Source organism: Chlorocebus sabaeus, chromosome 16, assembly GCF_047675955.1.
Source record: "Chlorocebus sabaeus isolate Y175 chromosome 16, mChlSab1.0.hap1, whole genome shotgun sequence".
NCBI classification, from domain to species: Eukaryota; Metazoa; Chordata; class Mammalia; order Primates; family Cercopithecidae; genus Chlorocebus; species Chlorocebus sabaeus.
In genome coordinates, this window is record NC_132919.1 from 20,351,180 (window position 1) to 20,367,575 (window position 16,396).

Genomic DNA, 16,396 nt, shown 5'->3' on the forward strand with positions numbered 1-16,396 from the left:
TCCTGCACTTACCAATATTTGGGCAATCTCACCTTTTCACTCTCACTCCTCTCATTTTTCCAACAGTTTTCATAACCAGTCCCTTGCATTAAATCCACTCTGAAGCGCCTGGGCAATTTCCATTTTCCTGACTCTTCACTGACTGATAATGTCCTTGGTAGCAGGAATGACTTCCTAGAAATAGACCCTTAATGCTGGAAATCGGGGATTGGTTATCTGCCTGGATTGGGCTGGAATGCAGTAATGACCTCACTGTCAGAGGGGATGTGGTACCCTGGAAAGTCACAGAATTCGGTGACAAAACTAGTCCTTACAACATGACCTATTTTAAGTGCCTGGGGTGAAGTGTCTCTTGAAGGCAAAGCTGGAGACCAAATGGCTGAAGCCCTTCATGTCACGGGGACAGCTGGAGACACTGTTGGCTTCTGACTACACTGGAGGCAGCGGAAGTGATAAACCCAACGCAAGACTTGGATAGAAAAACAGACAGCATCTTGGATAACCAGAAAAGAATCTCTTTAATATCTTGTAGCCATAAGACTGATACAACTGAAAACATATCCCTAAATTTGATCCTGCAGGTTGCAGTTACAAGTGGAATTCACAGCCTTGCCGGAACTCTTATGTAAAATTTAGGGCATTGGATCTGGAAGGAGTGGGACCCTGAGAATCGTAAAGGGATATTTGGGTGGACTTGAGCAAATCCAAGAACCCTGAACTGAGGAAGAGCAGTGTGAGTGTATGGTCAGGGGCTCCATGAATACTCCTGCCTACAACTCCAGCCTCACAGGCGATTCAGCCTTTTCCATACCAGCCCAGCACTGGTTAGCCCCTCACCTTATGGCTCGAGGCAGGACCCTTCGCAGGCTTGCAGCTGAGTGGGAAGTTGCTGGAAGTTTTATGTTTATTGCTTTCAAGGCCATCTGTCACCACAAGCAGACATAAGACCTCATATCACACAAGCTCGATGCCACCAAGAGGACGGGAGCTGGGCTGGATCCTGAGCCCTTCAAGTGGCATGGGCTTTGGCTTGTGACCCCGATTGAGTTTCAGTCTCATCTATCAAATAGGCCTAATAATAGGCATGTCACGGGACTGCTGTGAAAACAAAGTGGAATAAGATTGCAACGGGGCCAGGTGAGGTGGCTCACACCTGTAATCCCAACACTTTGGGAGGCCAAGGCGGGTGGATCATTTGAGGTCAGGGGTTCGAGACCAGCCTGGCCAACATGGTGAAACCCCGTCTCTACTAAAAATACAAAAATTAGCTGGGCGCGGTGGCACAACACCTATAATCTCAGCTACTTGGGAAGCTGAGGCAGGAGAATCGCTTGAACCCAGGAGTTGGAGGTTGCAGTGAGCCAAGATCACACCACGGCACTCCAGCCTGGGCGACAGAGCGAGACTCCATCTCCAAAAACAAAAACAAAAACAAAAAGATTGCAACGGGCCTGACACTTTCTCTTTCATTCTGAGTAGCCATGTAACCCTGAGTGGGAACCAGGAGACATTGTCCTGCAGTCTGTTCCCTCCCTCAGTAGCTGGCATGGAATGAGATGTGGCCCTGGGCCTGGTGCAAGATTTTCACTTGTTTTGTAAGCATCAGCCACAGCTTTCCTTGATGGGCATGTGTTGACATGAGGCTGGGCCTCACCTCCCTGCAGTGGACCAGAAATCCCAAAGGAGCGGCTTCTTATGGCACAGATCTCATGCATGACATCGCTGCCCCTTCCTAGGAAACCCCACAAAGTCACTCTGCTTCATAGCTGGACTGTGGCCTCGCGGGCTTTTGCACCTGGAGATGGCAGGGAACTGTGACGTGGGGGCTGGGCCAGCTGGAAAGGCAGAGCTGCCCAGACTGGGGTCTGGGGTCCTGAAGTCACTGTTATCCTGTGGGGAGACCTCAGCCAAGCCCCAGTGCCACTCAGGGTCTCGCTCTCCACACTGAAGGCTGGGCTGAGGACTGAGGAGAGAGGCCAGACACCAGGGAGGGAAGCCCGCCTCCCCCTTCCCACCTCAGCCTCCCCACCCGTTAAGGACAGGGCTGACCAGCAGGTTGCTGTGGGGGAGGCGACAGCATGGGGACAGCACTGCAAGTCAGGCCACACCTTTTACAGAAACGTTCCTCTGAGACCTGCTGAGGAGCTTGGAGAATGAGGAAGGGGGCGGTCCCGCGGCCAGCTGGGTCCACACCCTGCCACGGGCCCTGAGGAGGGAAGGCACGAGTCACTGCCTATTTTGACCGGGCAAGAAAATAGAAACCCACAGGGTGAGGCGGGCAGGAAAGCAGCTCTGTGGGAGACCTGCAGGCCCCCCGAGCATCCCCTGCCGTACTCTGGCTCTCGCCCAGATGCATAAACCGGCCCCATGTGGTGGCATCCTTACCCAAGGACTCCCAGGTGACCCGATGGGAGGGGTGAGGCTGGGCTGCCAGGTAGACAGGGTTAGCACCAGACGGGATGGGCTGGGGGCTCCAGGGCAGGGTGTCTGTGGTGACCCGACCTGGGGAGATGTGGTTATTGCTCTGCTGGAGACCTTGGGCCAGGTCCCACGAAGCCCTGCCTAGCCCCGGCGTGGGTTAGCGGTGATGTAAGGCAGCCCGAGGCGAGGCCAGGTCATATCAGCGGGAGCTTGGATCAGGCCTCCTGAGAAAGCCCTAGCCTCGGTTCCTGGGCCCAGGGCCTCTGCGGGCCTCCACCACCCCAAGCCTCCTGGTTCAAGTATTGGTTGTGGGCTGGTCGGATGGAGAGTCACCTGCTAGAACACAGGGGGAGGAATCTTAGGTGAGCGTGGGAACAGGGTGGGGCCGGGCCCATTCCCTCGTGGCTCTCAAGGGCTTCCTGTTGGGGGGGCTCCTTGTACTGCCACTGCAAGGGACCCTCCTGCGGGTGGGCTGGAGGCCACAGGGACACGGCCTCAGCTCACTGAGCTCCTGGGTGGTCATGATGGACTACGTGCTTGAACGTGGGGAGGGACGTGTGCATGGGAAGGGGGTGACCTTACGGAGGGGAAAAGAGGCCCCTAGCCCTGCTGCCCTAGGACAGTAAGGGGAAGGCCCAGGCCTGGCTGCCCATCCTCTGTGCCTACAACTTCCTCTTTCCTTACATTCTGCCAGCAATGGGCCACCCCTAGCCCTGGAGGGGACCCGGAGCAGCTCGGCCCACCTCCTGCCTCCGACCTCTCACACAAGCCCTCTGCAAAACAGCCGAATTCCTGGAGGCCAGGGCAGGAGCATCTGCCACAGGGCAAGGGGCAGGGATGTGGGGGGTGCTCGGGATGGTGACCCCTGCTGGTCCACACTGTGACCCACAGCAGGGGTTTCGAGGAGACTCTGGGGCTCCAGGACCCCCATCGGCAGGATGCCAGGCCTCCCTGCACAGGCAGGTCTCCATGGTCCTGTGTCCAGGCAGGAAGACCCCTGAGCTGCTGTGGCTGGAGAAGGAATGTGGGGGGTCTTGGTGCCAAGACTGGGGATAGCAAGGAGGTGAGTGGAAAATGCAACCATAGGCCAGCCAGCACCTGCGCCTGGAGTCAGAGGGAGGAGTCACTATGGCAACCACTGCTGCTGCACCGGGGGAGTCGACCTCTCCCTGTACTGCCCAGAGCCCAGCCTGACACCCCCCGAAGCCTGGTGGGAATGCATCACTCCCAAGGGATGTGGTGTTGACTAACCAACGTCTCAGCCCTAAAGGGCCCCTGGCTCCAGGGTCACCCTCCAGCTCTACAGAGGAGCAGGGATGAATCTGACCCTTGTTAGAGCGGACACAAGAGGGCAGGACCTGAGCCAGCCCCAGGGGAAGCCAGCATGCCCGGGAAAGGCTGGTCCCACCAAAGTGTGCTGGTGTGTCTCCCAGACTGCACCCAGGAAGGCTGGGTTGGGGAGGAGCCCAGGGCCGGATGGGCAGCAGAGTGTATCCAGCTTCGCCAGCCCAAAAAGAGGACACTGATGTCTGGCAGCAGCACAGAAACCCCTGTGCCTGATGTTTCCTCCTCCTGGATGCTGACAGCAGTTTTTGGAGAACAGTCAGCCTCTCTCCCGCCCCAGCTCCAAGGCATCTTCTTGGAGAAGGCTCAGGCAGGTGGCCAAGGCCAGCAAGGGGCAGGCCTGCAGCTGCTCAGGCCCCCTTGGAGCTGCTCCCAGCAGACAGGGGTATAGGGGACAGCAGCCCAGGGGGATGGGGTCTTGGTTTCCTGCAGAACCTACACGACGGGCCAAAAAAAAGGTGGGGGTACCAAGGAGAGGAAAACACCCACGGCACCCACCACCAGCCCGCCTGTAGACCACATCCTGTGCGTTCACATGTGTGAACCGCACGTGCAATTGAGCCTGGCCAGTGCTCCGTCCTTCACTCTTCTGGTTTCTGTCAGCGAGAGTTGCTCCCTTCCAGGGCCCTGCCTGTACTGGGGATGGGGGTCTGAGAAAGGGGCAGCGCTGGTGGCAGGTGGGGTCTGGCGCTGCCACCCTCAGAAGCTGGCACACGAGGTTTCTTATTGCTCCTCTTGGCTCTGGGGCACACTTTCCTAATTTCCAGAAAGGACACAGGCCCAGGAGAGGTGGCAGCAGGGGTCCCGCACTGGCCCTCCTGCTGATCTCCACGTGGAACCCGGCGGGCGGGATGCAGGCTGGCTCTAGCCCCTAGTGCGGCCCACAGGCCTCCCACGAAGCTGCTGGTCTCTGCAGAGTGGGAGCTGCCGGGACTACCCGGCCTCCTTCCCACCTCAGTTACCGGGTCACCGCCCATCATTGGTCAGCGGCCTCCAGGGATCTGGACGTGGAGCACAGATAAGTGTCCTTATAAAAATAACTCTGAGTCTGTTCCCAGTGGGACCAGGTTCCTGAGAGCACGTAGGGCTGGGCAAAGGCCACGTGGAAGAGTCCGGCAGGGAGCGCTCCCGCCTGCAGGCCAGGGTTACGGCTGCAGGCGCTCCAGGTACTGCGGCAGGGGGTTCTCCTTGACGTACTTCTGGATGTACCAGCAGGTGAGATGGGCCTTGAGGTCCTCCTCCACCACGAAGTCCAGGGCGGCCTGGGAGCCGGGCAGAGAGGACAGCGGTCAGGGCCTGCAGCCGGCACCAGAAAGGTGGCATCGTCTGCTCCCTCCCCAGGCCCCGGCTCCCTGGCCACCCACTTTGTCCTGCTCAGTAATTCTCTTGCTTCAGCATCACCTGGGATGATCCCCACAGACTGGTCCAGTACACAAGGGAAAAACACATCACCTCTCCCCAGGGAGGTACAAGCCCCCATGCCCCAGACAGCACGGAGGGCAAAGGTTGCCTGCAATTCTCCTGGCGGGGTGAGGGTGGAGGAGGGGAAGCCTGCCCATAGCCCAGCTAAGTCCCAATAGCAGCCCTCAGGGCCTGCTTTGCTCTGGCTGTAACTCCCTTCCCCAAGCCCAAACCTCTCTCCAGACAGCCTGGGATTTGGGATTCCCTGAGGATGAAGGGGCTGGGGGCGGGAATGGGGCTCCCATGAAGCACCTGCCACACAGGAGGTGTGTAAGGATCCTGGAGGCTCAGCCATGCCAGGGTCTTGAACAGGAGCCTGGGCCCAGAAAGGCTGCCACCGGCCCGGAGAGGACCCAGGGCCAAGCAGCAGGCTGAACTGGCCACCAGGGCCACCGTCTCCTCTGACGGAGGGTGGCAGCCCCCATGTCCCCGCTCCCGCCTGGCCCTGCCGCCTGCCTACCCTACCTTGGCGAGGTGCTTGGCGATGCCGCGCCCACGGTAGGCATCTGGGACCTCGGTGTGCTGCAGGTCCACGATCCGCTTGCCCACGTACTCATAGAGCAGGACGGCCCGGTCATGACATCCTGGGGGTTGCGGAGACAAGTAAGCCTATGCTGACTCCCATCCCAGTGGACTCAGGTGCAGAGGCTGGGGTGGAGGGACAGGCATTTGGGGCCATTCAACTGCTACAGCTAAATCCTGAATAACCTCTCGGTGCCTCAGTCCCCTCATCCATAAAGTGGGGATACAATAAAATGTCCTTCATAGGGTGGTTTGGAGAATTAAATGAGGTAACCTCTGTGACATGCTTACAGCAGTGCTTAGAACACCTGAACCTCTGCTACTACGTCAGTCTTAGCATCCCAGAGTCCCACCACCCCTTCTGTAGCCCTGCTCTCTGCATCCCCACCACACCCCCGGATCTGGCCCCAGGACCCAGCATTGGACACAGAACAGGGCTTGGCAAATCTGCAACTAAGGCAGAGCATGAAGAGACAAGAGAGGCAGCGCTGTGCCATGCATTAGGACCACCTGCTGGACCCTGACCGAGATGCAGCAGGCAAGATCAGAGGCCCGTGGCAGAGTCCATGACGCCGGACACGGGAGACAGTAACAAATGCGTCTTCACACTCCTCCAGGCCTGCCAGGCCTGGAGCTCACCAGTCCACCCCAAACTCCTGCTGGGCAAACAATGAACTGAAGTTTTTCCTAACCACAGTTTTCAGTGTCTCATCTGTTTGCCTGTCCACCTACCCATCCATCCATCGACCCACCCATCCACTTATCCATCCACCAAAGGTTTCCTGAGCCCCAGGTACTGTTTCAGATGCTGGGAATATAGCAGCAAACAAGCCAGACAAGGAGTCCTACCCCCATGAAACCGAAACGGGAGAAAGAATAAACATGAAAAGCAAGTGGATGTATAGGATGCCAGGGAATGGGGGCAGGTGAAGACAGGAAGGAGAGGGCACCAGCCATTCTGAGGGAACGGTGTTCTGGGCAGAGGGAACAGCCAGTGCAAAGGCTCTGAGGCGGGAGTGGGCCTGAATGAGGGGCAGCTGGAGGGGGGTGGGTGAGGGCAAGGGCAGAGATGGGGGCAGGGAGGTGATAGGGCAGGTCCTGCAGAGCCTCCTAAACCTTCTGAGCTGGGCGCCACTGGAAGCCCCTCAGCAAAGGGACGGATGCGATTCACGGATTCTGCTGCCACTGTGGGGAGAACGGATGGGGAGCAGGGGCAGGGAGCCCAGAGGGTGAAGACGGAACACAGACCAGGGCGGGGGCAGTGTGGCTGTGTGGAGCAGTGTTTTGACTGGATGGTATCTGAAAGTGTAGCCAGCAGGATTTACTGATGGCTCCGATGTGGTCGAGCAGGGAAAGGGGAGTCTAGGACAACACTGAGGTTTCGAGTTTCAGGGAGTGCCAAGTGTGTGAATGAAATAAACAAGCTGGGAGGGGGCCATCAGGGAGACCCCTCCAATGGAGGAGAAGTCACTGTGCCCAGCTCAGTGGCCCTCCGTCTCTCCTTTGATTCTCCCCGAAGCCTCTGAGTTGAGAGGGGAGTGCCGGGAAGGTGGTGTAGGGGCATGGCCAGGGCAAAGGTTCCAAGGTGGGAGACTCAACACGCTGGCCCTGAAAGAAGACATTCATCGCCACGTGTCTTTCTCCACTCTTTAAACGCAAGCTGTGTTTCACGTACTTTAACTTCAAAGCCCCAGAGAATCTGCCCCTAAGGCCTGCGCTGGGCGACACGAGGGGAAGGCTGACGGGCCAAGAGGTCCAACCACTAGTCCAGGGCCACCGGAACTGGGGCCAACGACAGCAAGGAGGCTTTCTGGCCCTTGCTCTCTCCTTTGATTCTCCCCAAAGCCTCAGGAGATGGCTACAATTCATCTCCCCATTTCCAGAGGAGGAACTACTGAGATCCAGGGATCCAAGTCACACAGCAGGCCAAGATGACGCTGGAGCCCAGGCCTGCAGCTCCTGAGCCACAGCCATTCTTTTTTTTTTTTTTTTTTTTTTTGAGACGGAGTCTGGCTCTGTCACTCAGGCTGGAGTGCAGTGGCCGGATCTCTGCTCACCGCAAGCTCCTCCTCCCGGGTTTACGCCATTCTCCTGCCTCAGCCTCCGGAGTAGCTGGGACTACAGGCGCCCGCCACCTCGCCCGGCTAGTTTTTTGTACTTTTTAGTAGAGACGGGGTTTCACCGTGTTAGCCAGGATGGTCTCGATCTCCTGACCTCGTGATCCGCCCGTCTCGGCCTCCCAAAGTGCTGGGATTACAGGCTTGAGCCACCGCGCCCGGCCGCCACAGCCATTCTTTCTGCTCCACCAACACACCTGCTACTTCCTGCACCCGCCATCGCCTAGGCATTTCCCTCTGACCGATGCCCTTTCCCCGTTCCTGCCAGGCCCAGCTGAGGGTTCCCCAGCCCCACTCCCCTCATGCCTGCAGCCCCGCCCCCGCACCGGCCCTGCTGTCTCCTCCTTGTGGGCCTGACTGTCCTTCTGTGGACTGTGCCTGCCACCCTGGCCAAGGCCCAGCTGTGGCCACTGCCGCCTGTCCTGGCTGCACAGCAAGGGATCTGGTTCTTGGCTCCCCACCTGCTGAGGTTAATTCAACTCACCCAGGACAGGCGAGCAGAGAGAGGAGGCTATTTTGAGACTGACCCGGTCACCAAGGGAGTTGCCTACCTAACCTGGCCATTTAATTACCCCAGGCTCATTAAGGGCCTACTATGTTCCAGCAGTAGGGCCTACTATGTTCCAGCAGTCGGGCCTAGCATGTTCCAGCAGTGTTTGGGCTGCAGGGCAGGCAGCAGTGAACAAAACTGATGAAACTCTTCCTCATGGATCTTACCTACTGAGGAAGACACATAATAAGTAATATAATCATAAATAATACAGGGGCCGGGCACGGTGGCTCATGCCTGTAATCCCAGCACTTTAGGAGGCAGAGGTAGGAGGATCGCTTGAGCCCAGGAGCTGGAGACCAACCTGGGCAACATGATGACCCAGTCTCTACAAAAATAAAAATAAAGTTGGCCAGGCACAGTGACCCACTCCTATAATCCCAGCACTTTGGGAGGCCAAGGCGGGCAGATCACCTGAGGTCAGGAGTTCGAGACCAGCCTGGCCAATGTGGTGAAAGCCCATCTCTACTAAAGATACAAGAATTAGCTGGGCGTGGTAGCAGGCGCTTGTAATCCCAGCTACTTGCGAAGCTGAGGCAGGAGAATCACTTGAACCCGGAAAGCGAAGATTGCAGTGAGCCGAGACCGCACCATCGCATTCCAGCCTGGGCAACAAGAGCAAAACTCCATCTCAAAAAAAAAAAAAAAAAAAACAAAAAAGAAAGGGTAGTTGAGCGTGGTGGTACACACCTATGGTCCCAGCTATTTAGGAGGCTGAGACGGGAGGATCACTTGAGCCCAGGAGTTTGGGGCTGCAGTGAGATATGATTGTATCACTGCACTCCAGCCTGCGTGAGAATGAGACCCTGTCTCTAAATACATACATACATACATCACAGGTGACAAGCTGAGAGGTGCCAAGGATCACTACACAGCAGAGAAGGGATGGGTGGGGAGGGGCAGGGCTGCCACTGTAAAGAGGGCATACAGGGACCCCAAAGGAGATGTGGGGTATGAGCCATCCACTGGTGAGAATAGCATGTGCAAAGGCCCTGGGATAGGAGGTTGAAGGAAGAGCAAGGAGGCCAGAGTGGCTGGGGTGAGGGTTGGGAAGCCAAGTCAGAGATCCTGGGGCCAGACCACACAGAGCCGGGCAAGCCACCAAAAAGAGCTCAGCTTTTGCTCCAGCACAGTCCCTGCAGAGCAGGGAGGTGGACACAAGAAGCCTGGCAAGCTCATTTCTGCTCCTCTGTGCACGCCCTGCGTCAGCGTTTCTGGAGTGGCCACCTGGGCCATGGATGGGCCTGACCCTGGGAGGCCTCTGCTTCCCATTGGCCCTCAGTGATCGCACAGCTCAGCCACTACCGTATTCCAGGCACCCAGCTCAGGGTAGACACCCAAGAAATATTTGTCCAACTAAAACAACTGCTGTTCTGTCTCTGCCAGACACACACTAGGGCCTTGCGGCAGACCTGTGGACAACTGACTGGACCAGCGTGCTGGCCTTCCCACAGCCGGGCCCGCACCTCGGGCTGTGGCTCCCAGGAGACAGCGGGACAGGAACGGTGGTGGCCCAAGCGTGTGCAGTCCCAGCATGGGGCAGGCTCGTGCTCTGCTCTCTCCACACGACAATCCTCACAACCATCCCACTAAACAGGTAAGATTCTCACAGCCCCATGTACAGATGGGGAAACTGAGGCCCAGGAGGGAGGAGGGTGGTGGTGATCGTCCCGGGACAGGTGAGGTCTCTGGGGCAGAGAGGTGTCGGGACTGGCGTAGGATCACCTGGCAGAGTTGAGACTGGAACTGAGGGCCCTGCCCTGCCCTAGGCTTGCTCCTGTGGCTCCCAAGTGACAAGTACTGACCCCCTCTGTTCTAGTCTGAGGTCTGGAACTCTCAAGGCAGCTCTTAGAGCCTAGCCCAGATAAGGGCCTGGGGCCTGGGCCGGGCCCAGAGGCTGTGCCTGTGTCACTGTGAGATGAGACAGCAGGATCCACGGTGCTCAGAAATGAAAGCGTGGCTGACAGTGCTGCCCTGGTGTCCTGCCATCCCATCATGGGGGCTGCCGGCGGTCAAGGGAGGCCTCTGGACAGGTCATGTTTGGGCTGACCTGGAATGAGAGTCAGGGAGGTGTGTGGAGTTGACTGGCGATAGGGCTGAGTCAGAGGAGGGTCTTCAGGCTGAAAGGGGAAAAGAGGGCATCTGGGGTGGCCATAGTGGTGGTGGGGCTACATGTGAGGAAAAGATCAAGTTTAAATGGACACCCTACATGGGCCAGACCACATGGCAGTGGGTGGCGAGGAGCCGGGCTCCTGGGCAGCAACCTTGGAGCATCTGGCCAGGGCCTGAACCCCACCTTGGAGGGCCTTCAAAGGCCACCCAGTCACAAGTGTCTACACCCACGACACAGCCCACAAATGCGATACCTGTCCTCGCGCTCAACTCCTTGTCCTGCCCAAAACCTGTCTGGAGATCCCAGGAAAATGCCCAAGTCCCCAAAGCTTGACCAAGGTCCTTGGCTCCTCCTCGCCTTGCCTTTCTCATCTGACCTGACCCTTGGCAGGGCTGTGGACACAGCTTTCTAAACGTGCCTGGGGTCCAGCTGCCTCTCTGGCCGCCCTGCTTTGGTGGCTGTTTCCCTGCCTGCCACCTTTCTGCCCAGGGCCTCCGGGAACCCTTCCTTCTCATTCCAGGTGAGCCCAAAGGTCACCTGCCCAGAAGCCTCCACTGGCCGCCCGCAGCCCCCATGATGGGACAGCAGGACACCAGGGCAGCACTGTCAGCCACGCTTTCATTTCTGGACACCATGGCACAGTCTCTGGGCCTGGTCCGGGCCCCAGGCCCTTATCTGGGCTAGGCTCTAAGAGTTGCCTTGAGAGCTCCAGACCTCAGACTAGCACAGAGGGGCTCAGTACTTGTCACTTGGGAGCCGCAGGAGCGAGCCTAGGGCAGGGCAGGGCCCTCAGTTCCAGTCTCAACTCTGCCAGGTGATCTTATGCCAGTTCCGACATCTCTCTGCCCCAGAGACCTCACCCGTCCCGGGACGATCACCACCACCCTCCTCCCTCCTGGACGTGAGAACCCCACCAGCATCATGTGGCTGGTCTGAGAAAAGTTAAAGCTACTCTGCTTTTGGGGGACCCGTCCCTGGGTCTCTGTACCCCCATGCTCTCTCTGCCCCTCCCCAACCTCAGGACCAAAGCGGGCCAGGAAATTGACAGGGGAGGCGATCACAGAGAAAGACCAAAGCTTGCAGACAGGGGACGGGGCAAGACCTCTGGGAGATGTGGAGTCTGCAGAAGGTGTTGACCTCTGCTTTCTCCACTCGGCCCACACCCACCCCGCAAAAAGAGCTGGCGGATCAAAATATATAGATGAGGACACTGAGGCAGACGGAGGCAGAGCCCAGGCTGCCGGAACGGTGGCCCTGGACAAGGACAAGCAGACACCCTGGCTGGCTTTTCTGGCACCTCTGTAAGTAGAGCCTGGATCAGACAGGAGCCACATGTTGGTGGCTCATTGGTGGATTAGGCAGAGGGAGCTGTGAGCCTGGAGAGGCTCAACCATAGGTCCCTCCCCTCCCCAGAGGACCCTGGTCCAGCCCAGCCCAACACAGCCAGGGGCCCCATACTGAGCACCTCCCAAGGCCTGGGGCTGTGGTCTCAGCTCCACTGCATCCAGGGGTGCTGAGGGAGGCCAGGGGCAGCAGCTGACTCTCTGGGGCCTCAGTCTTCCTGTCCGCAAAATGGGGGTTAGGGAGGATGCAGAAAGTTCCAGGGTTCTGCAACCCTCAAGTGTCCCTTCCCTTGCAGCAAGTGGGACACACAGCCCTGCCTGTGAGGGAGAGGGAAGGCTGAGGAAGGGGCTGCCCAGGAGGTGGGGGTCTCTTCCAGCTGTCTCCAACCTTCAGAAACCATCCCCAGATGAAGGCTAGGGGCTTGATTCTGGCTTAGCTGCCTACAGGCTGTGTGCTTCGGTTTCCCCATCTACGAAGTGATGACAAGCTTGCATTTCAGAACGGGGATGTGGGATCAGACAAGCCCGAGCTCAAGCCTTCCTCTCATCACCCGAAAGCAAGTCACAGCCATGCTTCTTTCCACATCTGTCCAGGATTTAGGCGTTTCTCCCACGCCTCTTTGCAGTGCCTGGACTAGTAAAGTGACCACCTCCCTGCTCTGTCCTGGTCCTCACAGTTTGCTCCCCTTAGAGCAGCAGCCAGAGGGAGCCAGGGCATCCCGTCTTTCTTCTGCTCAGGACCCTCCTAGGTGCCTCAGAGTCAAAGCCAAGCCCATGGGACAACGGCCTCCAGGCCCTGCACCACGTGCTCCCCATGACCTCTCGATCCATTCTGCACACACCAGGCATCGCAGGCACTGCAGAGCTTTGCTCTTGCTGTTCCCTCCACTTGGAACACTCTTCCCTGTTGTAGCTCTGTTTCTTGACTCCTTCGGGTCTTCACTGAAACGCCACCCTCCAGGGAGGGGCGTCCTGGGCACAAGATTCTAAATAGCAGCCCTGCCCAACACAGCCTCACCTTTGCTCCTGCACCTCTCATGAGAGCCCTCGTTTTCCAGGATACATTAAAACTGACTCTATTTCTTGTCCATTTCCCTCTCTGTCAGCCACACGAGACCCCAACACCTAAGAGTGCTTGGTACACAGTAGGCGCTCAACAAATACGGGGTGAATCACAGCTCCTCCATCTCTGTGGTGCAAGACTTGGGGCAAGTCTTTTCACTTCCCCATGTCTCAGCCTCCCCATCTGTATATGGGAAATGCAGTTTCCCCTCTCCCTGTGCTGTGCGGCTATGAAATAAAAAGACTCCAGGTGCACCGGGCCTCCTAGAACGCTGTTAAATGCTTAATAAATGAAGCTGCTCAAACTTTTTCCCTCACTCAGAACCAGAGCTCGCAGGAAGAGAAATCGGCCTAGCTCTGCTATGTGGACAGCCTAGGAACACGTCTGCACCAGGCGCCTGGGGCTGGCTGACCCCTCAGCCTCAGTGTTTATATCGCTCAGTGGGCACAACAGCGCCAGCCTCCAGGCTTGCCTTACAGGTCGGGAATGATACCACAGCCTGTTGTCCTGATCAGCTCAGGGAGGCCTGGGTCCAGACTCAGACGACCCTTCTCTGGTCCCAAGACACACACCCAAACTCAGTTCGGCCTGGAAGCCCAGAAAAGCCCCACCCTGAGCTGCACAGCCACTCCCTTGGGGGCCTCTGGCCTCCCTCTTCTCTCTCCCCTGGGCTTGGCTGGGGAGATCCCCAGCCACATCTGTGGTCAGCTATCTGGGCAGTAAGTTCCAGAAGGGGGTAAGTTTAGAAATATGGCTGGGCATGTACAGCCCTGACCACAGCCAGCTCTGGAGGGCTGTCCTTTGGCTGTACCCACTTGGAAGAGAAAAAAAAAAAAAATCCAAATGTATCCCCTCTTCTTTCTATCTTTGAGTATAATGGGCCTCCCGAGCCCCCAAGGGAACCAGAGGCCGCTCTGGAACCTCAGAAGAGAGGATATGAAAGCCACCAGGCCTCTCTCCCAGAGTGGCCAGGGCCCCGAATGTCACCGCCAGCTAAGCCCTGCCGGCACCCTAGCAGTAGCAGGACTGGCCTCTGCCTGGTGGTGTAGGGTTGGTTGGGCCAACGGTGAAGTTCTGGGTGATGCTGGGCAATCATTTCCTAAGGTCTCTAGCCTCAGTTTCCTCATCTGTAACACGGGGTGGTATGTCACAACATTGTCAGGGTATTGTGACAGTCCCATCCACGAAGCAGTAGTGGGGCCTGGCTCGACACTCGGCACATTCCAAATAGCATCGGAGATCTGGCAGAGGCCCCTCCTGGCTGAAGCCAAAGGTGGCTCACAGGAGCCCCACGGTCCAGGGAGTCAGACCAGTCAGGAGGCCATCCCAGCTCTGCCCAACTCTCGGCCTGACCTCTGGCAAACCTTTCCCTTTCCTGGCCCTCCACCTTCCCTTCTTGAAAATGGGCACAGTGGCCTCTAAGGGCTGGTCCAGCTTGGACATTCCCACTGGGGCAAGGTGGCCAGGGAGTTCATGGCCCTGTTTTTGTAGTTCTACTGCCTACCTGTGGGACCTCCTGAGCGGGATGGGCCAGTCAAAACTTCTCTACACCGGCTGGGCGTGGTGACTCACTCCTGTAATCCCAGCACTTTGGGAGGCCATGGCAGGTGGATCACCTGAAGTCAGGAGTTCAAAACCAGCCTGGCCAACATGGTGAAAGCCCGTCTCTACTAAAAATACAAAAATTAGCTGGGCGTGGCGGTGGGTGCCTGTAATCCCAGCTACTCGGGAGGCTGAGGCGGGAGAATCACTTGAACCCAGGAAGCAGAGGTTGCAGTGAGCCGAGATCGTGCCACAGGAACTCCAGCCTGGGTGACAGAGTGAGACTCCGTCTCAAAAAAACAAAAACAAAAACTTCTCTACACTAAAGGAGGACTTGCCCTTGCTTTCTGGCTTCACGAATCACGATCCGGCCACAATTACCAGCACTTACTAATGCCCCACGAGCTGGTCTGATCCTTTACATTTGTCACAGTCTTTCATCCTTACAGCTAGCCAATGGGGTGTGCACTGGTGTTATTCCCACTGCAGAGAGGGAAAAACTGAGGCACACAGAAGTGAGGCAAATGGCCAGTCCCAGAGCCACCGAAGTCTTGATAGTGATAGTCATCCCCCTCCAACACTCCCCCCAAGGGACCACAAGCCCCTTTCGCGGTCAGCCCCAGGTCCGCAGGCCTCCCAGGTGTAGAAAGACTAAGATTCCCAGGGGCAGCAAGAAGCCATATAACACCCGCAGAAGGGGACAGGTCACCGCTGACCACCTTTCCAGGATCTCAAACAGGAGCCTTCAGTGGGTGCCCAACACCCGTGTAACAACTGGGCCTGAGCAGGTGCGGTTCCCCTGCAGCTGAGACGGGAGACCCGCGCGGCCCCAGCTCCTGCCTCTGCCTTTCCAGGGGCCCCTGTCCGCCCTGGCCCCTGTTCTCTCGGGTAGTCTGACCCCGCCCAGCCCGTTCCACTTCCCGGAGCGCCGACCGCGCCCCCACCTGGCTCCGAGCGCAACCCAGCCCGCGCCCGGAGCTCCGGCCGCCCGAGACCACCCCGCGGCGCACGCTCGCAACAGCCTTCCCGGGCGGCGGGCCGGGACCGGGCCGCTGGCGCGCCGGGGACGGGCGCCCAGAAAGGGGGCGGCCCCGGCGGGTCCCGCTCGCTCGCAGACAAAAGGTCGGGGCGGACCGGGGCCGCGTTACCGTTGAGCCGGACAGTGAACTGGCGGCGCCGGCGGTCGTGCTCCACGCGGATGGGGCAGCTCTGCTCCAGCGCGCCCAGCGGCACGGCGGCCGCCGAGTGCGCCATCTGCCCGCGGGGCTGCGGCGCTGGGACCCGGGCGGCGCCGGCGGGGGCCCGGACGCGCGGCGAGGGCTCGGGCGCGCGGCGGGGCTCGGGCGCGGGCGCAGGCGGCAGGCGGTGGGGTAGTTAGGGCCTGGGAGACCGCAGGCGGCGGCGCTGAAACTGACACTCGGCGGCGGCGGCAGCAACAAAAAGGAGGTGGGGGGGCCAGGAAATCAGCTGTGAGGTCACGTGCGGCGCGCAGCCAGTGGACGCGCGGCCTTTTTGTTTTGATACATTCCAGCCACCTCTTAAAGGGACCGCGCCGGCCGCGTTCCGTTCGCAGCCCCAAACAAAACAACACGGGACGCCGCCGCGCCGGGCTGCTTTTCCGTCTTGCGTTTGTCCCACATGCAACTTTGGTACCCCTGCAAGGACCCTTCTAAAAAAGACGTAATAACCTGTATGGACTTTCTAATCGTCTGCAAGGCAGCCACCATTTATTAAGCACTTGCTGTGTGCACGACCTGTGTATAGCAAAGCCCTGGAGCACAGGAAGCGCTCAGTAAACACTGCGCTGAAATTTATCACCAGAAACCTGAGAAATAGGTATGCTTGACTCCATTTTACAGTTGAGCAAATAGAAGCCTAAGGCAATGAAAGACTTGCATGAATTCTCACGCAGTTAGTGCC

At 58.2% G+C, this 16,396-nt stretch overlaps 1 protein-coding gene across 1 annotated transcript; it reads right to left on the reverse strand.

Moving 5' to 3' along the window:
- Window positions 1–494: 494 nt before the first annotated feature.
- NATD1 (N-acetyltransferase domain containing 1) lies at window positions 495–15,917 on the reverse strand. Its single transcript, XM_008010683.3, has 3 exons — window positions 15,625–15,917; window positions 5,692–5,810; window positions 495–5,027 (listed from the first exon to the last, which is right to left on the reverse strand). Exons 1-3 carry the CDS (start codon window positions 15,728–15,730, stop codon window positions 4,911–4,913), a joined length of 342 nt encoding a protein of 113 aa, XP_008008874.3. The 5' UTR covers window positions 15,731–15,917; the 3' UTR covers window positions 495–4,910.
- Window positions 15,918–16,396: the final 479 nt, after the last annotated feature.